A 22,635-nucleotide genomic window follows, 5' to 3' on the forward strand; every position below is an offset into this window, starting at 1 on the left:
CACGCAGACTCCCATGGGTTACTCGAGTGATGGAACGGGTGTTTGTTCATCCTCTTGTTTTAGATGAAAACCTTTTGTTTGCGCGCGAGGGGGTGGAACGAACGAATGCCGAGGGCATCTATTTTTAAAACTTTGAATGATTATTCGGCTGGTCGTTGAACAACATGTACAAAGAGCGGGCGAAGCCAGGTTAGGGGGAGAGGAATAAACGAAAATTCACGGGAGAGGGGTGTGTGAATAAAATCAACGATAAACATCTAATTTACGCCTCTACGTTCCTCCATCGGGTATCGTTGCAATAAATCTATAGCAGTGTGTATATAATATGTGGTACGTGGCTTTAGCGCGCGATTCATGAATATCGTTGACACGCGAAAACCTTCTTGTTAATTGTTACCATAGCCCGTGTTGGGGGGGGGAGTATTGGCTAACAAAAAGGCTGTTGGTATATTAATATAATTTAACGCACGAATGGAATAAATAGTTATATTTAATTTAGTATAATTGATTATAGGGACGTGCCGTGCACAAAATATTCAGTCCTTGCACTGTAAAATCCCTGCTTTTTATTTCAACCTGTTTATAAATTTATATATTATACCAATCGATCTATCACTTGGAGGTTTACGAAGTAAGAAAATATTTTTTAATTGAAAAAACAACCTATGCAAGTTCCATACAATACGTGAAATGTTAAGTTGAAGCACAAATGCACGCACACGAAAAATTACTCGAAATTAGTTTCATGGCTATACAAAAATAGTTGAAAATAAACCATATCAGTTTCAACCATATTGGTATATTAATTTTCTTATGGCATTGGTCGTTTGAAGTATACTAAAAACTAATCTAAATTGGTTAAATGATTGCCATTTACTAGTTTTTTTCTTAATGAATATTGCTCCACTTTTGGTTACTAAAAAAGCACGTCTGTGGAAATTAAAAAAAAAATTTAGATTGTTTTTTGTCGGCAAAATATACTTAAAATTCAAAACAATGATTTTAACAGATTTACTTGTCACTTTTGAGTATTTGTATCTACGTGATTGTACACTGTTGATTTTATATCCGCTTGTTTCACGCGCGAATCAGTACATAGCTGCTACTTCTACACATAGCAGTGTATATACACGTGGGTACATCGGAATGTGGCAAATTGGCATTTTCATCCGATGAATAAAATGAAGGAAGTGAGGCCTCCGCCTGTAGTAGCCAACTCCCGCTCTCCAACTCTGACTCACGCGCTGCTTGATACGTCCATGTACATGTGGCGGCGAGGTGTTTCTCGCGTGTGGTTATGCGCATTTATTTAAATTGATCGTTACACGGGTGTAAGAGTTTGCGCTCAAAGTTTTCTCTATACTTATATAGACGTAGCATCTCTTTTACCTCCTTTTGTTTGATTGTGATATCACGAGAAAAAAATAAGTATTTTTCGTTACACAATTAGAGACTCGTTTTCTGTTTCTCGTGCTTCACACGTATACCTGTGCTGTTGATCATTTTTATTTGTGTCCGCATTCCACTGTGTTATACAATTTAATTACATTTAATTGGATTTTTCATCACCACCTCTGGACATTATATCATTTTTTTTTTTTTTTTTTTTTTTTTTTTTAATCAACTATTTCATGCCACGAGGTGATAAGTCCGAGGTCAGCCACTATTTTCGTGAGGCGACTCATAGTCGCGCCCGAAGTCATCGATCCTCTCGTACTAGAAATATTTTACCTCCATACAGATCATACATTTTTTTAGTCCACACACGCTTTAAATTTATAATAAAATGGTACGTTCAAAACTAATAAAACATCTGGAAGTATTTTTGGAATAGCACGAAAAATACATTTTTGTCGTACAATATATATAGCCTGTATGGTGTCTTCAAGAACTCATCGTGTATATGTGCCTATTTGGTATTTGTACACATTTAATTGACCGTTCACAAATATAAAATGAAAAAAAGGAATTCGAAAAAAATGCAACGGCAGTACAGTTATAGTACCAGGAAGAAAAAGCGCTATGATTTTTTTCTAATTTTATAAGAATGTGTTAGGTGTAAGGAGTAGAAATTTTATTACTTGTATGAAATGGTTGCAACAAAAATAATTATTTTTCATCCGTGTCGTAACGTATGTGTGCCACCACGAGCTGTTAGTACTTGGTAGGAAGCCCGGCGTTCCTGATGGTGTAGCTCGGAACAGGTGTCCGTTTAGTTTCTTTCGTGTGGCCGCGTGCCGAGAATAATACAAGCGTAGCAACGTTGCCGTTAAACGTATACACTCACCCCGGCATGGCCGGCAATTGCGTCAATTGGCCCTGATTGACGTGGATGTTTTGTTTTCTCTGTTACAGACATACCAGAGATACCGGAGAACATCAAAAACCTACGCTCGCTGCAGATCGCCGATTTCAGCAGTAATCCCATACCAAGGTAATTTTCGATATTTTTTCTTCATTGCTTTATCTTTTTTTTTTTTTCATGACATGACTACTTTTTTGTTGAAATAATCAATTTCGGTCTTGGTAAGGATTAGTTTGCCCGATAAACTTCTTCGTACGTATATTTACCATTTTCAGATTAGGGTTGTATTGTTGGAATTATATTTTATTTTTTTAACTGGTTAACTGCGATTCTGGTCCTTTTACAGTGGAATCAGTGAAGCACTGACCTTTTGCATCGAATATTGTATATTTGTCTATTAAATTCATATGACTTTTTTACTTATGTTTGAAGTAAAAGAGTATAAATTAAAGTGGCCAACAATAATATCGTCGTACATTTTCATTATTTCGTAATTCTCGACAAAACAGCGACTACTGAGAACCTGAATCCACTCGAGTGCTCTCGTTCTTTATTTATAAAAAAAAAAAAAAATTTGAAAAAGGTGGAGCTTGTGGCCTGTTTCACGTGACACATAGTCATTAGTAAGTTTTCCACTGTAGACAGATCATTTTATCTTCAACAAAGTTTTTATAAAAAAAAAAGAAAAGAAAAAAAGAGGTAAGAGAGAAAAGTCTATTTGGGAGTGGCATCTCATTAAAATGCAAAATGTATAGCTTGGAGGGGGGGGGGCGAACGACGAAAGGCTGCTGAAAAGTTGAAGGTGAGCTATAAAAAAAAGTGGGTTTACCTCCTTCCAGGCTTCCTTCCGGCTTCGTCGAGCTGAGGAACTTGACAGTCCTTGGCCTCAACGACATGTCCCTCTCGCAGCTACCGCCAAATTTCGGAGGGTGAGTCTTTCATTATTTCTTCTTTATCTCTATACGTTTATGTGATTATTCATACATCTTATGTAATATATTATGTTCTTATCTCGGATTAATCTTTATCCCATCAATTTAAAGAAAAATCCAAAGTTAAGATGCTCGTTCTGGCACTTTAACTTCTTTTCAAGTGTAGCGATAACATCGTGGTGATAGCTCCTAGTGATAACGAAAAGTTCTAAGGACCGTTAAATAAGAAACAAAAAACTGTATTTTGAAGATCTTTGATCATCATCGGGTCTGCGTGTAAAAAACGGGAAAAAAATGTACACGTATGTATAAGGCTCTTCTTATATTGCAGTCTCGAAGCACTACAGTCGCTGGAGCTCCGGGAAAACTTGCTCAAGTCATTACCCGAGAGCCTCTCGCAGCTCAAAAAGTTGGAAAGGCTAGACCTTGGCGACAACGACATCGAGGAATTGGTAATTTTTCCGCTCGCTTCGACCACACACAATATGTACTTTTACCAATCATCGTCACAAACGTCATGCTCCTTTGCACCATCTATATTATTTAATTATAAACATACACGTGTACCCATTACACCACTCGATCGTACTCTCTACTGTAACTCGGACCGAGAAGATAAATGAGAGTCCAGTTGAGAGTTGCAATGCTTATACTAGCTCTTGATGGGATGACTTGACATGTTTTCTTTCTCGTACTCATCGTCAAGCACTTTATTTACATCAAGAGAAGCCGCCCATGTAGGTTTATAATAATACATCAACTCGTCGTTGAACATTTCAACCGTAAACGACGATTATACTTCGCCCTGGAGTAATTAACAAAAGCCCTAATCATTCACACACATAATATACACAAGTACATCTCTTGAGTGGGTAAAGAGAAAAAAAAAAAAAAAAATGATCGACATATCCATGAAATGTTTGGCCCACAGCCGTCGCACATAGGGAAGCTTCCGGCGTTGCAGGAGCTCTGGTTGGATCACAACCAGTTGCAGCACCTGCCCCCGGAAATCGGGCAGCTGAAGACCCTCGTGTGCCTGGACGTGTCGGAGAACCGGCTGGAGAGCCTGCCTGAGGAGATTGGCGGCCTCGAGTCCCTGACCGACCTCCACCTGTCCCAAAACGTCATCGAGAAGCTACCCGATGGCCTGGGCGAGCTCACGAACCTCACCATACTCAAGATCGACCAGAACCGCTTGTCCTCGCTCAACGCCAACGTCGGCAACTGCGTCAGTCTCCAGGAGCTCATACTCACCGAGAACTTTTTGCTCGAGCTCCCCGTCACGATAGGCAACCTCGTCAACCTCAACAATCTCAACGTCGACCGGAACAGCCTCCAGTCCCTGCCCACGGAAATCGGTACTAAACCCCCGCCCCCAAATAAGTGACAATAGAATCATTTCTCCTCCAAGCAGTGACCAACGCGTCGTTTCATCTGTCGCAGGCAACCTGAAAAGGCTCGGTGTGCTGTCGCTGCGGGACAACAAGCTGCGCTACCTGCCGGGCGAGGTCGGCCAGTGCACGGATCTACACGTGCTCGACGTGTCGGGCAACCGGCTGCAATACCTGCCGTACTCCCTGGTCAACCTGAACCTCAAGGCAGTCTGGCTGAGCGAGAACCAGGCCCAACCGATGCTCACCTTCCAGACGGAGGTGGACGAGGAGACCGGCCAGGAGGTCCTCACTTGTTTCCTCCTGCCCCAGCTCGAGTACCACAATGACGGTGAGTCGAGGTGGTGTTTGTCGCCGCTGGTTGTGCAGTACGCGTAACGTGGGTGTTTTTTTTTGCAGAGAGCTCGAGGCTGGGCATGATGATGGGCATGCGGAACCACAACAACAACAACGGGGCGACGTCGTCGGGCGCAGCGAGTCCGGGTAACGGCGGGGAGATGCGGGAACTCGGGGCCAACGAGAGCAGCGACGAGGAGGGCTGGTCGGAGAGGGAGCAGTCGAGGACCCACAGCGTCAAGTTCTCGGACGAGCCGCCCGAGGCCGACAAGGAGGTGAGCTCGCCCTTCCTCCTACTACCGGGGAGGATGCTGCCCGAGGAGGCGGACAACGACAGACCGCGCCGACAATCTTGTTGCGGTCGTTGCCGTCCGCGGAGCGCTTTTTTCACACTTGCGATGATCAATGATTGTCTCGGTTGTCTGGTGCGCCGGGCCACTGCTAGTTTTTCATGCATGCGACGCGCCGACTCTTACGGCTCACTCGCGCACCAACACTCTGTCTACTAATATTTTTAACAACTTTTTCTTTTTTCCATTTTTTTTTTTTTTTTTTCAATCTTTGCTACTCACACACGATACACACGTTTTTCTTTCTTTTTTTTTCTTTTCCATGTTTACACGTCGTTACGTTTACGAATTTAGCGTAATTATTTTTTTTTCTTTTTCTTTTATCCATCAACACACATACACATTTGAGTAGTGCCTCTTTTATAGTACGTATATTGTATAGCGCTCGATCAACATGATGAAGATGACGATGCCGACGTGCACTCGCTGCTGACACTGCCACGCTGTGTACTAAGTACTTGTGTACTCGCACACGAGAGCGCGCGTGCATATTTTTTTTGTCTTGTCTATTTATATTATATATTTTTATGAATACTCTATATATATATATTTTTTTTTGTATTACTATTGTCTATATATATTGAATATCGTGCATTTTTTTTTTCATAACACTTTTTTACACTTTAGCTGTCTAACAGTGGCTATAATACGAGGGTGTGCGAGAGTACTCTTTTTTTGTGTATCGTATCTTCATTGCAATACTGAAGTTACTCGATGTGTTGCTAAAAATAATTTTTTGTAAAATTTTTCGTCGTTTAGTGCACACGGGTGCTTTCTTTTTTTTTTTTTTTACCCTGAGCCGTTTTTTATGGTGTTAGCTTTTACCAATATTTATTAATATGGCTGCGTGACAACTTTACTTGATTGATAACACTCATAACATCCAGTTGAATGTTCTTCTCTTGTATACGTAGGAAACGTTTTATCAGTTTGTATCATTTTATTTGTTTATTTATTTTATCCATTTATTTGTTTGTAAAAAACAAATAGAACAAAAAAATGTTAAACTGCACGATATGTTGATTGAAAATTAACACGAAAAAAAAAAAAAAAATCAAAATAACAATAACAATACAACAATGATGCAGAAATTGATATTATTAAACAAGACAATTAGAATAGAATAATGATTTTTCAGGTTAAGTTTCGGTTTCTCTTCTCTTGGTGCCTCGGAGGTACCATGTGAGCAATTAAAGGTCAAAAGGTATCTAGTGTGATCTACATTTATAATTTCTTTATGTTCATATAGTTGTTATGCGGTAATGCACTGACGATACGATATGCTCCTATGTTATATTATAGTAGTAAGAGACGTTTTTATATATATCATATCTTAGTCGATATATTAGGTACATTATTATTATTATTTATCATTATACTTTAGTGTGCGTGTGCATAGAGATACTTGCATGATTATGTGTGTATATTGCATATATACACATAGATAATTATTTAGCACGTTACTAATATATACTAATACTAAAACTACTAATACTTGATCCCTTTATATTTTATATTCAGCACAATCACACCAACTATTGTCAAATACACCTCTGAACACGAATTTCGAAAAAGAAAAAAAAAAAAAAATATACATGTATATTATATCTGATTATTAATATATTTTCTTTCTTCCACTAACACCTTCCAATAATAAATAATCAAGCATTTCGTCACAGCAACCATATTCTTCACGATACTCTGTTTTTCCCTATCTTTGTCTTCTGCATTTACTCTTTCTCTCTTTTGGCAAGTAATAAACAAAAAAAAAAAAACAAACAAAAACAAAAAAAAAAAAAAAAATAGAAAAAAATAGAAAAAAAAGTGAGAAATGAATAGTGAAAATCTGGCATGCGTAAATATAAGAGAAAACGTGATGTTTCCCACAGACTCCGTTCGTGAGACAGAACACTCCTCATCCGAAAGAGCTCAAAGCTAAGGCTCACAAGTTATTTAGCAAGGGAAAGAACGACAGTCGTTCTACTTCGGCGGACGAGCAGGTCAGTATCTCAATATTTGCTGTTCGATATTGTGCAAATCCATACATAAGTATACATACACCACCTATATAGATAATATGTATTCATTGTCCATCCAACATACATCTGTATTCATACATAGAAAAAAAATTACACATTTATCAAAAAAAAAAAAAAAAAAAAAAAAAACAGTGATGATACGTCGTGGTGTATCGATGGCCGAAAATTACTCAAAAATGATGTTTAACCGCAGGACGTGTCGCAGACCTTTGGCTTGGATAAGTTGGAGTCGAGTGACGCGACACAGGTGGCCGACAGTGGGGAGACCGAAGCCATGCAGAATCAGGCCCCGGAAGCCCAGAACGGTAGTGGCGTACCTGCCGCTGCTGCTGCTACTGCCGCAGCCTCGATCGCCACGAAGCCGGAGGCCATCGGTGTAAGTATTCTACTCCCTCGTTCGCATGTACATGCACTTGATTTATAGTCGAGCGGGTTATATCTTACCTGTTTTCCTATGTTTTCCAACTTTTCTTTTTTTTTTTTTTTTTTTTTTTTTTCCATCCCTACTCGCAAAATCGCGGCTGCTTCGTTGGCTAGTTATACTAAAAAAAAAAAAAACAATTTTCCTCCCGCTCACAACGCAATTTTCAAGCAAAGTACTTTGTTTCCTTCAAACATGGGCACCGACATCCTTACTTTAAAGTATAGCAATTCCTGCTTTCGTATACACGTATATATATATATCCATCAGCACTGGTGCGTAAAAAGTTATGGTCAAATTAACCCAATTCACCATTAAAAATGTTGTAAAAATAATCTTAATTTGCTTGGCATGGAAAAGGAGGCACGGTAAACTTTTTCTTTTTATAAAACCACATGGTTGCTCATCGCGATGGGTTTTCATGCGTAAAAATATTCAGAGTTTACCATCATTTTACAAGCCCATGCGAACAGCAAACAAAGGAGATATTACGAAAAGCCTTGACCTGCGTTACTAGGTCGATAAACATGAAACGAATTCTTTTGAGGAGCATGTAATTGTGCGATATTATTTTACATTATCGAACAAATGCCTAACGTAAGTGAAAAAAGAGAAAGAAAAGAAAAGTTTAAAGTAAGAAAAGATGCCCATGTTTGAGAGCCGCTTTGAATAACGCCTGAGCGACACGTCTATCCTGGCCTGACAGTATTAACAAGCGATTTAAAAAATCCAACTCCTTGAAGGATGAAACAAAACTGAGCCAAAAAAGACCTCGGTATATGTAAATAGAAAAGAAAAAAAGAGAACAGTAGAGTTGGATACTACGAAAAATAAGATAATCCTGCGTGAATAAGCTGTAAAAAAAAAAAAAAAAAAAAAAAAGCAAGGTTGGAACTACATTGTATAGAAGATGAAGGGGGTTCGTAGAGGGTACATTGCTCGGATTAGATCTATACGTAGTAGCGATGATGATGATGATAATAATGGCGATGGTGATGATGAGGAGGAAGAGGATGAGGACGAGGAGGATGATGTGGATGATGATGATGATGATGAGGATTATGAGGACGAGGAGGGGGAGCGACACGTCGATTTCGCACTGGACGCGGATGTCGCCGAGGCGCACGGCGAGTCCGGCAAGACGAACCGGCTTCATCGACGCGATACGCCGCACCACCTGAAAAACAAACGTGTACACACCAACCTCGACAAGGATAAGGTTGCCTCCATCATCGCCCAGGTTAGCTGCCGTCCGTCGTCACCACAACAACCCTCTCCCCATCTATAATCTTCCTCCTCCTCATCCTCCTCCCGTTAATACATAAATACTCGCTCGAGCGACCTGGGGCTCAAATCTCCTTCTTCTACTTGTATACTCTTCTACTTCTTGTTTTGCTCTGTTATGTATGCGCTGACAAACTTTTTTGCCCAAGAGATTCATAAATTGTATGGCTCAGCTTGTGCGACAAACTTTTTGCAATGTGGGACTGATCAGAGCTCGCTGCGCTGCTGGCTTCTTCGCGTTCATGGTCTTGTTGTTTTTATTTTTTTATTCTTGTTGTTGTTGTTGTGAGTGTAGATCTGGAAACAATTTTTTTTTTTTTTTTTTCGTATTACTAATTTTTCGAATTGAATTTGTAGCTTGCATGTGGTTATCATGTATTTTTCAACGCATATGTTATTAAACAATCTAACATGACATGCATCATATTTTGTTTAAAAACAAAGTTTCCAACACTTTTATCAATTGTTTCTCATTTTTTTTTTTTTTTTTTTTTTTTTTTTCGTATTTCGTTATTTAACTCGTCGAGAGAAACAATCTATTTTATCTCAGCTTTTATGTGCGTGGTAGTCCTAACATCATATGAAAACATCTCCTAAATCTGTTTAATACTTGCAGCTAAAATGAATTTGTACATGAATAAAAGTAGTAGGCAAAACACAAAGCAGCATGCGATTTTTATAGCGATGTCTAATTATTATAATAGCTTTAGACAAAATTGTTTGGCTTGGATTATAACACCATATTTTTTTTTTTTCATCTGTAAGCATGAATCGATTTTCTGCTTCATTAAGCTACTTAGATATATATATGTAACTTTGCTTTTTTTACGCAAAAACTATGGTAACATGATTGTATACAAAAAAAATTTATGCCACGTATTTCTTGAGCGCAAAGTGTACTTGTCAATTAACTCGTTTATTGTTTTTTTCTTTCGTAACATGTACATCGAAGTTGTCATCGAAGGTGTGTCTATGTGTATGTACAAACATTCAGGTGGCTCGAATATTGTATACTTTTTTTGTACGCGTCACTCGTATGTAGACGCGATAGCTTAATTTTGCTGATGCGCAAAGCTAAATGGATACACTTGGTTTGCTCAATCGAGTAAAAAGCTTGGATATATATGTCAAGTTCGTAGTGTCAACTTGTTTTTCTTTTCTTTTTTTTCCCCCGTCTCATCTTCTTTTATTTGACATCGATGTATCACAAACAATAACGTATACATCTTTATACAGAGGCGTATCCATTAAGCGTATCGGAAGTGGTTTCGACCATTTAGAAAATCACTTTAGCCATACTTTGGACGTGTTGCATACCGATACGCCTAATGGTTTATGACCCAAAAATAATCGATCGATTATTATTAATTTATTTATATGAAAAAAAAAAAAAAAAAAAAAAAAAAAAAAAAACTATACAAACCTGGAAGAAGAAAAGTAGACGAAAGGCTACCTTAATTGTTCACAGGCGTTGATGAAAAAGAACGAAGAAGGAACGCCAGCTTCGGTGGCTCCCACACCGACACCAGGAACGGCACCAGGTTCGACCACCTACTCGACTTACTCCGACACTGAAATCGTCGATGGCCACAGTAAGTGTTGTTATCTTCTCCCTCCGAAAAATTTCTCACCGAGCGATTAAAATAATCGCGATATCATAACGGTCAAATTAATGCAAACAATAAAATAAAAAAAAAGATACCCGTTTTGTGTTTTTCTCTCGTCCTCGCACTACTTTTCGTTTGTTTTCGATACAATAAAACACGTGTTTAAAAAATAGAAAAAACATCGCAACGTCCACACAAGCGCATACTATCCGATCGTAAAAGCACCGTCGAACGCGACAGTAAAAACCAATCGAAACCTCCAAACTCCCTCGCTTGCATGGCTAGAAAAACCTAAACTCGCTGTATTGTACCTATAAATCAACCATAATTGTCCGCCCGAAAATACACCCATAGTCTACCTTTTGTCCCTAACTAACATTTTGCGCAACAACACGCGTGTAAAGTGGAACGCGCTCTCGTACCATGTACGTATATAGGCTTTTCGGTGTGAAATACATACGTATCACCTGGTAAGCGCGACAAAACAAGAAGGGGGGGGGGCACAGATACTTTGCCGATAAGATAACATCTCTCGGCGTCGCGTTTTATCGCCTTGGCAAGATTCTCCCGAACATTGAAGATACGGAACATATGCGCGTGTAGGTGCCCCTTCTCTCTCTCTTTTTTTTTTTTTGTTTTTTTTGCGATGTATCGTTAGTCACTGCAGTCTGTCGGCGATCATTCGCCCAAGTATACGTCCAAAAACGTAAGGTGCGTGCAAAAAAAAAAAAAAAAAAAAAAAGATGCCGAAGGTTTGGAGGGTGTACGTCAGAAATGAAGACAAGAGGACGAAACCGCGGCGGTGGCGGCCCATGAGTACGTTTACCGATAGTTTACCCATTTTTTTTCCATCCCCCCCGAATACGCGACAACCCGTTGATGGAGGAATACACTGTGCGCAACTAGTGTAATTAATCGTGTTGGAATTTTTGTTGAAACAGGTACGCTGACGGACACGGAGCCGTACGAGGAGCAGTACGAGATCACGATCGAGCGGACAACCGGGGGATTGGGTTTGTCGATAGCCGGGGGTATCGGCTCGACGCCTTTCAAGGGCGACGACGATGGTATTTTCATCTCGAAGGTGACGGAAGGTCGGTAGCCACTTTTTCTCTGCGCGCGCGTGTGTGTACAATGAATCATGCATTCAATGATGGGGGTTTTTTTTTTTTTTTTTTTCAAACAGGTGGACCTTCACAACTGGCGGGTTTGAGGATGGGCGACAAGGTGATCTCTGTGAACGGGATATCGGTCGAGCATGTCGATCACTACGACGCCGTTGAGATTCTGAAGGCGTGCGGCCGAGTGCTCGTTTTGGTCATTCAGAGGGAAACGGAAAAAAAAGTTAAGACGCCGTCGGAACAGGTAAGACTATAACACCATCATCGTCATCGTCGTTGCGTCATGTAGTAGTCCTGTCTCGTATCTCGTACTCTGTTGGTTTTGAACTTTAAGGCTGCATCTATTGGTTGGAAACGCTTTTACTTTACATATCATCATATGGATATACGACACTAGTGGTTTTTATCATCTTCATCATCATTGTTATTACTATCTAGGTCATTTTGTTCGAGGCGTAGTGGTAGTTTGGTTGTTTTGATATTTAATTTCTTTAACGACTTTCAAATTTGTGTAAACGTGTTGGGCGAGGTCATATGTCATGCGATCATTGCCCGATTATACGTGTAGAAAAAGTGAACGTTATTTTGTAACGAGCATCATTTTAATTGCTAACGCTTTTTGATTAATTTAAAAACGCATGTTGTTACGAAGTAAGTAAACGAGCGTAGATCAAGCTTTTCTGTAATTTATTTTAAAAAATTCATTGGTCGAGATGGCGTTAACGATATAATGTACGTTTGAATATCCAGATGTCACTCAGAAAAGACTCGATGAGCTCGAGTATGAGTATTAGTCGAGCACCCAGCGCGGCATCTTACGTATCCTCGACGCTTTCCCATAATCTCGAGAACGGCGAAACCGATGAAACGACCAAGGTTGTTGATAATATCAATTCAATAAGTCATAGAGCACAAATATACGTATACTGCCAGCTCTCGCTGCTCAAACTGCTTGTTCTTACGCGCGCTTGTTTTTCATTTGCAGAAAAAAATACCGGAACCACTGACGGGTGTCAAACTAAGTGCTGACGACCCTCTGGTACCCGTTTTACTTCACACGACTCTGATCAGAGATCAAAATGGATTAGGCTTCAGTATCGCTGGAGGCAAGGGTTCACCAATGTTCAAGCCCAACAGCGATGCTATTTACATATCCAGGATCACCGAAGGGGGTGCTGCTCATAGGGATGGCAAGCTGTGCGTCGGTGACAAAGTCGTCTCTGTGAGTTTCGATTTTTTTTATAAAAATATACGCTACTGGAATATTGTGTCGATTGAACATTAACGCAATTATTTATATTTTATTTGATACAGATCAATGGCGTGGAAGTGTTGGATGCGCGACACGATCAGGCCGTGACTCTGCTGACAGGACACGACAGGTTTGTCAGATTGTTGTTTGAGCGCGAGGTTCCCCTGTCGCAGTCGAATCCTGCGAACCTCGTGACTTCTGAAAAATCTCCCTTCGTCATCGGCACGCCCAAGCCCTACACCGGTCTCTACAGCGCAAACAGCTACATGGTCAATCGCCCTGGTTACGCCGGCTACCGGCGTTCCATCGACGCCGACAAAATACTCTCCGCCAGTCCCACCTCCAAAAGCCCAGCATCCCAGAAAATCGAGCCCCCCGTGGCCCCGTCGCCTGTCAACGGTGTCGCCAAGATGAATGGCATCGACGAGGCCAAAAAGTCTACGAGCCCGGTACCATCGACCGTCCATCCTCAGCCCGCGCCCAGACAGAGTATCAGTCAGCAGCAGCACCACACGCTACAAAGACCGACGTCGCAGCCACCTCCGACTCCGTCTCCCACAGCTGCCGGTGGCGCGATGACGATGACGACTTCCGCGACGACAACGAGACCGACGCCGATTTCGACGCCCACGACCACCCCCACGCCCACGCCCGTCGTCGAAGACAAGACGAGGGGTTCCGCAACACCGGACGCGCAGCAGCATCATCAAGAGGACATTCAGGTACCGAAGCCAATCACCAACGAGGAATTTCAGGCCATGATCCCCGCTCACTTCCTCCGACCCCCGTCAAATTCCTCGCCCTCGCCAGACTCCTCCCAAAAGGGGCCCACCGTCGTCGTGACGATCAAGCAGCCGGACGGCCTGCCCGGGGATCTTAATTTCCCACCGGCGCCCGAGACTATTGGTAAAGTTACGGAAACCATCACAAAGAGCACGCTCACGGAGACAGTCGTGACGCGCGTCACCGAGAACCAGCTTAAGAGGCCGTTGATTATCGAGGTACGTGCCCGCCTGCCCATCCGCCCTTGTTGGTTCTCCGTAACTTATATACATATTACAAAACACACATCTGCAAATCGCTTCCTCCATTATTTTGTACATACGTTTTTTTTCTCCAAACAGAGGAACGAGGCGTTAAAAGTGCTCCAAAAGTCGAAAATACCACAATATTTTTCTTACTCTTACCTTATTGGTAAGCTTTTTATAGTAAAAAATAAAGTTTTTTTTTTTTGTTCGACTCGAACGGGAGCACTCTTAACAACGATAAATTGACCACTTGAATTTTCAAACGATCCTCATCAATAATTAAATATGAAAAATTCACAAGCTTCTTCTATCGCACTCTTTCAAAAGCACTCTACTATATAATTTTTCTACGTATTATGTTTGTTATGAAGCCGTTAAAGCGAGTTTCGGAAGGTAATTTTTTTTACAATCACTGCAAATTGTCGCTTGTAGCAAATAATAATTGTACATATTAATTAGTTGTAAAAGAGTAGCGGAACGTTTTCATTGTTGTTGTCTTTGTTGTTATTTACTGTAGATGCAAAAACAAACCGTAAATAGCTCTATGTATGTCTGTGTATCTGTCCACTTGTCCACAACCACCGTGTCCTGTCCTTACTGGCCACCATTGTTTTTCTCGATAATTGCTTAATTAATATTGTTATTTCTCGACTCGTGATAGTCATGAGTCACACGAGTCTCTTATGCAAAATGTATTCAGTATTATCACTTGGTTTTTTTTACTCCCATCGAGCACTTATTAATTACAATAATCGATGTTTAGGATGTTATTCTGATAAAGGAAGGCTCCCTCGGCTTTAGCATTATTGGTGGCACAGATCATTCTTGCACGCCATTTGGAGCCAAGGAACCAGGAATCTTTATATCTCACGTAAAAAAACAAATCTTACGCTTCATTTTTGAAAACCCTTTACTATTCCTCGTGTACGTACTCACGAAAGTATGAATTGTAGGTGGTACCTGGTGGAATAGCTGCCAAGTCTGGCAAACTGCGAATGGGTGATAGAATATTAAAGGTCAATGGAACAGATATAACCAAAGCAACACACCAAGAGGCTGTGATGGAATTACTTCGACCAGGAGATAAAATAGTTTTAACTGTTCAGCACGATCCATTGCCAGAAAACTATCAGGTATATATTTTTGTACATTTATATCGTGTATTATTACTCTTGTAGAGATTTTAAAGCATTTAATCACTCTGCAGCTCGTCTGTAACTAGCTTGACGCAAAGCACAGATGCATTAACAAAATTTACACGAATAAGAAAAGTTTCTCAAAAACTTTGTTTGCTTTATCGAAAAAAAAAATATATACATATACATAAATATTTCACAAGTTGCATGTGGCTTTATTAGAGATTCGTTAATAACTCGCTTTTCTCTATGAAAAATATTTAGACTAGACAAATACCATTATTTACCTCTCTGCTACAAGCATAGAATCTTTCAAGTTGGTATAGCAGTAGCACTACAGTCTTTTAAAATTCTAAAGTAATGCGTTCTCATTAGTAGTTACTTTTTTTTTATTTTTAATATAATTTTAGAATTACTACAAATCTTTAAAGTTTCTCATCACTAATCGATTATTGTTTGTATTTAAACGGCTCGATTACCTAATGCAACTGCGTACCATTTAATTTCACAAGCTGGTCGATATAGAGTACATCCCTGTGACAGTAAGTACTCTGAAGAAGTAAGACCCCTGTAAAAAAATCCCTCTCGTGAACTGTCTCGTCTTTCCTCAAACTTTGACTGCTGACGCTTTTTAATTGCTTCCAAATGCACCACACAGTCTTTATTTGTTGTTAAATATATTTAATAAAATGTAGTTTCTTGTATTGACTTGCACTTCCAATATTTAGTTTGCACACAACATATTTATAATAATATATACGAAATTATTTTCGTGAGATTGAGTTTTTAATATAAAAATATCGATTTTTCATGTTATTACTTTACGTACGATTGTTGGAGCGAGTTACAACGTTACATTAATTTTTTTAGGAACTCAAAATAATCAAGGAGCCTGGAGAAAAATTGGGTATGCATATCAAGGGTGGTTTGAAGGGTCAAAGAGGTAATCCTCTCGATGCCACTGACGAGGGTGTCTTTATTTCGAAAATTAATTCCGGCGGCGCAGCTAAACGCGACGCTAGATTAAAGGTACTGTTTTCAAAGTGCACATCATTTATCCATCCACAAATGATTTTTTATAATAAAAAAAAATGTAATTTACCGTAGGTCGGAATGCGGTTATTGGAAGTAAATGGCACATCACTGTTGGGTGCTACTCACCAGGAGGCCGTGAATATTTTGAGGAGCTGCGGCAACACAATCGTACTCGTCGTGTGTAAAGGCTACGATAAGAGCGAGATCGAGCAAGCTCTGTCCATTTCGGGTCGGGAGTCTAAAGAATCGAGGGAATCGAAGACATCATCAAAGGAGTCAAAGGACGCAGCACCGGTCGACGATTCAAAGTCTCTGTCGCAAAGTGTATCTAGTCTCGATCGAGACGACGAAGAAGCAGCAACTTTGCGACAGGAGCAAGAGATGAAAGCTGAACTGGTTGCTTGGGAGCAGGAGGAACGAGAGCGAGCGCTACTCGAGCACAGAGAGAAAACAACTCCTGAAAAGGTTACTATTTAGTTTTGCAAAAATTTTGTATTTCAACAATAAAGTGAGCGTTACTAAGCAATGATTTTCTTCAAGGTCCTGGACGTTGTGAGGGCAGCAGAATCATTAGTCAATAAACCAAACAGTCCAATCGATTCCATCACACCCATACCTCCGAAATCTCCAGGTGGATCGAAAGATTTGAAAACGACGACCATCGTTATGAGTAAACACACCCTAGCCCCACAGACTCCTCCGGTAAGTTTTCTTGAATTTCTCACATTAGGTAGAATTAGTGATTAATCGTAATCTCATGAGCACGATTATCCATGCATGATACTCTCACATTGCTCAGAAATGCAATCCCTATCAACTCGGTAGTTTTAACATCGTCTAATAAACTCTATTAATGACGTAATTTTCTAGAAGCTGCTTTATTAATTTATTTTTAACATATGTATGGTGATGAATAATAATTATTTCCTTGTTCCAATTTCGCCCCATAAACAATTTTTTTAGCGTATTTTAGTTGTCAAACCTGCGTTTACGAATCATTGATTTTTTTACTTTACTATTTTTGATTTACATACGGCATGAGATGAAGTTAGAAGCAAAATAGTCTAGACATTTTTGTTTTCTTAACCCATTTGCTACATTAGAGTTACCAATAAAGCTTATCTAGTCATCAAAAATCTATCCAAGAGTTCTATCACGGCTTACCATCTTAAAAAAAATTAAATAAAAAAAAATTCTCACGAAATAAATATGCAGTCGACATGCGTATGTAACGTTACAATTGAATTTCAAACATATCACCGATGTAGCGAATGGATTAACGACGTCTTCGACAGAAAAAAAAAAAAAAAAAAAAAATTGTTTTCAAAATTAAGTTTTGTAATCGACCGTCAAGCCACTGTACAAAGCGATCAAACATTTGTGTATGAAACTTGTCTGAACTTTTCATCCCCCTCTGTTTTTGGCGCCTTCACGTTGTTGAACCCCCAGTTCACTCTCTATTAGGTTTCTGTATGTATATCTATTTTCTTTTGTCAAAACTTTTTCTCTCTGTTGTAAAAATTATAATAATAATAATAATACTATCAGCGCATGAAACGTCAGTGTTTATAACTCTGTAGTGGACGCATGTGACGAAAGTGTTGAAAAAAAAAAAAAAAAAAAAAAAAAGCCAAGCGAACGAAAATCGTTCTCACGTGTTTTACAGAAGATGGAAGGCGATAGTGCTACCTTGGCTGCTCTCTAACACAAGTGAAACGCTCGAAGAGCCGCTTCCACGTGGCGCAGCTCGTGCTCGTTAAATTTTAAATGAAACGAACAATGAATATATCACTTAGTTTAAATCTGTTGTCGCAACGGCGACAATTCCTTCCTTCCCGAGACTTTGATGCGTATTATACAATATGTATGTGTCGTTTATCACCACAATCGTCGCTCTTTTCCACTTGTTATTATCAAAGTACTGCCATTTAATGTATACGTACACATGAATAAGAATCGTCGGACTCGAAGACGAGTTGAAAAAAAAAAAAAAAAAAAAAAACTGATGAATTTTTCTCGACTTTTGTTGTTAACGTCGCGATCTCGCGAAATTTCCACGCGTCGTTTGTTGTTGTACCTTTCGTGTTATATTTCTTCTCAATTGCAGTGGGAACAAGTCTACTTTCAAAATTTACACTGAAAATCTGTCATTCGTTCTCGTCTAAGATCTACTTTCGGAGAAAAGCTTTAGAAATTTTGTATGTCAATGCGAATAGACCTCTACGAAACTACAAAATCGCGGTTGAATGTAAAAAATAATTAATATGCAATCGTTGATTTCTTTAATATCTTGTTGACACCGTAATATGTTTTTGACACTGTACCGACAATATCGCTGTAAAGCAGCAATTTATATTGAGACAAAGTATTTTTTATTAAATAAAAAAAATAATGAAGCTCAAAGTAAACGGGGATGTGAAATTGCTACGTGTTCTTGACAAAGTAAATTTAATGTTACCGTTGAATATTGATTTTCCGAGTGAGTGCTCAATTTATTTTTATGATCGCAAAGTGACTTTGTTCCTCTTAAAACTGATAAAGACTAACGACCAACTTTTGAATGGTAAAAATAATAATAATGAAAAAATATTACAAAAGAAAAAAAAGGATACTCTCGAAAAATTATTCTGTGATAGGCGTATAGTGCGTAGCAAAAGATGATTGACAAGATTCATTTTTTGTGTTTGTCAACTGGATGTAGTAAAAACCAGTAGGGGAAAAAAAAAGACAACGGGTCAGCGGAGTTTCACCGTTGCCTTAGAATCATCGAACGCAACATTGAATTCGACCCTTTTGCGTCTAAATAATTATCTGCTCAAACTTTATTCACGGTAAATATTTTATCGATCATTGCTGCTATATTTTTTTTTTAATTTGTTCTGTACACACACATGTGTCATCATTAAAAATAACACGTATAGAGTAGAGATGTAAAAGGGTTGAAAAGCTTATTTTAGCTGAATCATTCAATGTCAGATGACAGCATGTGATGCTGCTCTGTGAAATATTGCTTCGATGGCGAGACAAAAATAAAGCGATAAATAAATAATAAAATAAATCACAAACTTTCAATCACCGCTGATCGCGTTTTCTTGCAAGACACCGCGATCTCTCGCTCTCTGTGTTTTTCGACCATCTTGATTTTATCTTTGAATGTGCAATGTTTTATCCTAAGCGCGAGTGAAAAAAAAAAAAAAAAAAAAAAAAAAAAAAATATGAAATGTTACAGAGTCGCTATGTAAGCACGATAATCGGAGTATTCTTTTCTCTGTTGAAGCCGCAAAGACTCTAACGACGTTCTCCGTTGCGGATGAATCAAGATTATTCATATCGATGAGAGAAAAAAAAAAAAAAAAAAAAAAAAAACTAAAATACGAGAAAAAAATCAATGTACACTGTGTATTAATTATGATCTATAAATTTTCTATAAATGTTATACATATAATATATAAACACGTTGACGTACAGTCTAATGGACCAGATGTTTATAAAGCTATCAAAATATATACATATATATATGACGCCAGTCGCAAAATCGTTAAGACGAGATTATCATGGATATTTATCTCCGAATTTTCTTCCGAAGGATCGAGCAGCGTTGGTTTAAGCAAAAGGACAAATCAATGCATCACGTTCGTGCAAGTTCCATTTATAGTTTTTTAAGAAGCAAACAAAATGCAATAAAAAAAAAAAAAAAAACGAAGCTTCGAAACCGAGGTCTGACAAATGTCTCGCCCAAACGGAAGCAAATTATTCTTCCGCAATGTTCGTAAATAATGAGAAAGATAAAATCCAAAAAGAAAAATTTCTTCGATTTCTTTTTTTTTTTTTACTTTTCGCACTTGGGCCTCGGTGTTATATTTGCATATCATCGCCTGGGAGGATCGAGGTGCTATATTTCGGCGTATGAATCTCCCCAGACGACGACATGCATTGTTTGTTGTGCTACACAGAGATGTGATGATTATGAAAAATAAAGTGAGTTCCTCACGCTGTCGTATATGAATTATGTGAGGGAAAGATATTTTGAAAAAGTTAAATTAAAAAAAAAAAAAAAAAAAAAAAAATTATGGAATACAAGGTATTTAAAAAATTTAGTGTATATAAACACATCAGATATATGAAAACGTGTTATTGACGATGATATGTTGCATAAGGTATATGGGAAAAAAAAAAAAAATTATGCGAATTTTACAATAATGCTGACTTCAATCAACAAAACTGAGACTATAGAATAGACGCACATGCGCATTTTTGGGAAAGCAATAAATAAACAAATAAATCATCTTTAATATGAACCAACTTCACATAGAAGAAAAAAAAAATTAATTAAAAAAAAAGTCACGCCGTAAGAAAAAAACATATACACATAGTTACTATCATAACGGTAATGAAAAAAAAAAAAAAAAAACACAAGCAAATCCAATCGTACACCTTAAGTTTGAACTCTCGTGTAGATTTTGTATGGACTGTAGCGTTGGAAATAAAAATTATTCTGATTTTCAAACAAACCGCAGCAGTTAGATTCGCCTTGTATAATCGTACCTGCCGAGTATTGTTTATGCGCACTTTATTAAATTAGTCATAGAGAGCCAAATAGCGTTTTTGTTAATTTTTTTTTCTTTTCCTTTTATTCTTTTTCTTAGCCGGCTTTTTAGTTATTCATTATTATGATTTTACATAACATATGTGCTTTATAAAACTGAATCGGTGAAAATTAAACTACTCATTCAGTGACTGGCTGGTACAGTAAATTCAATATAGCTTCACTGATTCAGATTTAAAAAGTACAGCACCGAGATGGCAACGATATTTATTTAAACCACCATAAACAATAACTAATTGTAATTGCCATCCGGTAACAGACAATAGTAAGAAGAGCCGCTTCGTTTGACATGTGCGCGTTGTGTTAGTATTGTGCAACAAATATGCGCTCACAGCCTCACAATCCTCAAACACGTAAACACCATGAAACACTACATCTCCATCCAAACTCATCTCGATGAATCTATTTTTCTCATTTTTTTTTTTTCTTCTCTCTTTCTGCCTCTCTCTTTCTCTCTCGTCGAATAAACTTTCTGGACGCGAAAACGCACACGTACTCGCAAAAAACCTCCGTTGGCTCGAAACCGCGCGCAAACGAGCAGCGCAACAGCGACAACCAAAAGCCGAGCCTCACGCCCGGGAGGGACGAGGGCACCTCCGTGGACGTACCCTCGCCGTCCCCTACGAGCAAGAGCAGCGTCTTCGTGTTCCCGGACAAGCCCAGGAGGACCGCCCTGGCGATGAGAAACGTCATCGACGAGAAACAACAGCAGTCGTCAACGCAAACGCTACCCTCCCCGAAGAAGAAGCGCGGCATAAGCTTCGCCAGCCTGCCTTCGCCCTACCACAACAGGTCCGCGAGCAGCGTCGACGTCGCGACGACCGGTAACAGCTCGCCGAGACTTTCCGCGGGAGGTTTCCTCCTATCTCGGGAGCCTACGGGTTACCGGGTCAGTCCGGCGTACGTCGACACCGCGAGCGCCCTGATGTCCTCATCCCCGTCCTCGGCTACCTCGTCCACTAGGTCCCGGTTCAAGTTACCCCCCACGCCCCTCACCGGTCCCGACATGACGATCGTTGGCGAGGTCCGGGGCGCCGGCGAGGGCTGCCCGGACAACGACGCCTACGGCCCTCCCACCACTGATCTCCGCCCTCCCCGCAACCGGCAGATCGCACGCTCTGCCGATTTTACGACTTTCACAGAGGTTGAGGTGGGTCTCTCTGTCTCTCTCTCTCTCTCTCTACAGAGCATGGCTCTTTTTTTTCTTACAACAATTATATGTCTTGCTAATTGATCTTTTTCTTTTTCTTTTTTTTTTTTCTTTTTTTTTGTTTCCTTTTAACAAAATCGACTGATGCACGGCTTTTACGTGACCATGACAATAACCGAGTGTGTGGATCAGCCGATGCAATTTTCACCAGTTGATTAACTATTTTTCTTTGTACTTTGCACTTGGAATCATTTCTCGTAGACATTGATTGTACTGTATATTATTTATTATTTATGATTATTTTTGTGACTTAACTTGATGATTTTGGCACTAATTAATTAATTAATTAATTAATACATTAATAAAAAAAAAAAATAACAATCTTACTTTTTAAGTTAATATTGTTTAAGAGCACAATTATTATTATTTTTCATAATTTGTAAGATGAATTTCATTTGCAATGAGTTGTAACGAAAATTTGTACAAATAGCCCGCGTCCACTCCGTCCCCTACGCCGGCCCCGGCCAAACTGTCGGTAAGTGACAGGAAACGGTTGTTCGAGAACGCCATGGAGGAACATCTGAAACCATCCCCCAAACCAGGTATGATTGATTCAATTACCGTATAATCAAGTACTCGCGC

General features: G+C 39.3%; 1 protein-coding gene across 1 annotated transcript in view; it reads left to right on the forward strand.

Moving 5' to 3' along the window:
- scrib (scribble planar cell polarity protein) overlaps positions 1-22,635 on the forward strand; it is a 62,404-nt gene that overhangs the window by 36,442 nt on the left and 3,327 nt on the right. Inside the window, exons 3-24 of the mRNA XM_089591054.1 lie at positions 2,356-2,434; positions 3,145-3,234; positions 3,569-3,689; positions 4,169-4,595; positions 4,681-4,959; positions 5,028-5,239; positions 7,204-7,314; positions 7,547-7,729; positions 8,778-9,014; positions 10,527-10,650; positions 11,607-11,759; positions 11,852-12,030; positions 12,537-12,662; positions 12,772-13,008; positions 13,101-14,039; positions 14,830-14,937; positions 15,020-15,199; positions 16,073-16,231; positions 16,310-16,702; positions 16,778-16,939; positions 21,385-21,993; positions 22,484-22,595. Of these exons, the coding sequence (XP_089447180.1) occupies positions 2,356-2,434; positions 3,145-3,234; positions 3,569-3,689; positions 4,169-4,595; positions 4,681-4,959; positions 5,028-5,239; positions 7,204-7,314; positions 7,547-7,729; positions 8,778-9,014; positions 10,527-10,650; positions 11,607-11,759; positions 11,852-12,030; positions 12,537-12,662; positions 12,772-13,008; positions 13,101-14,039; positions 14,830-14,937; positions 15,020-15,199; positions 16,073-16,231; positions 16,310-16,702; positions 16,778-16,939; positions 21,385-21,993; positions 22,484-22,595 (5,220 nt within the window). The remainder of the gene's footprint in view (positions 1-2,355; positions 2,435-3,144; positions 3,235-3,568; positions 3,690-4,168; positions 4,596-4,680; positions 4,960-5,027; positions 5,240-7,203; positions 7,315-7,546; positions 7,730-8,777; positions 9,015-10,526; positions 10,651-11,606; positions 11,760-11,851; positions 12,031-12,536; positions 12,663-12,771; positions 13,009-13,100; positions 14,040-14,829; positions 14,938-15,019; positions 15,200-16,072; positions 16,232-16,309; positions 16,703-16,777; positions 16,940-21,384; positions 21,994-22,483; positions 22,596-22,635) is intronic.

Source organism: Copidosoma floridanum, unplaced genomic scaffold, assembly GCF_036245765.1.
Source record: "Copidosoma floridanum isolate Cflo_tuat_1 unplaced genomic scaffold, Cflo_Japanese_pri ptg000013l, whole genome shotgun sequence".
Taxonomy (NCBI): domain Eukaryota; kingdom Metazoa; phylum Arthropoda; class Insecta; order Hymenoptera; family Encyrtidae; genus Copidosoma; species Copidosoma floridanum.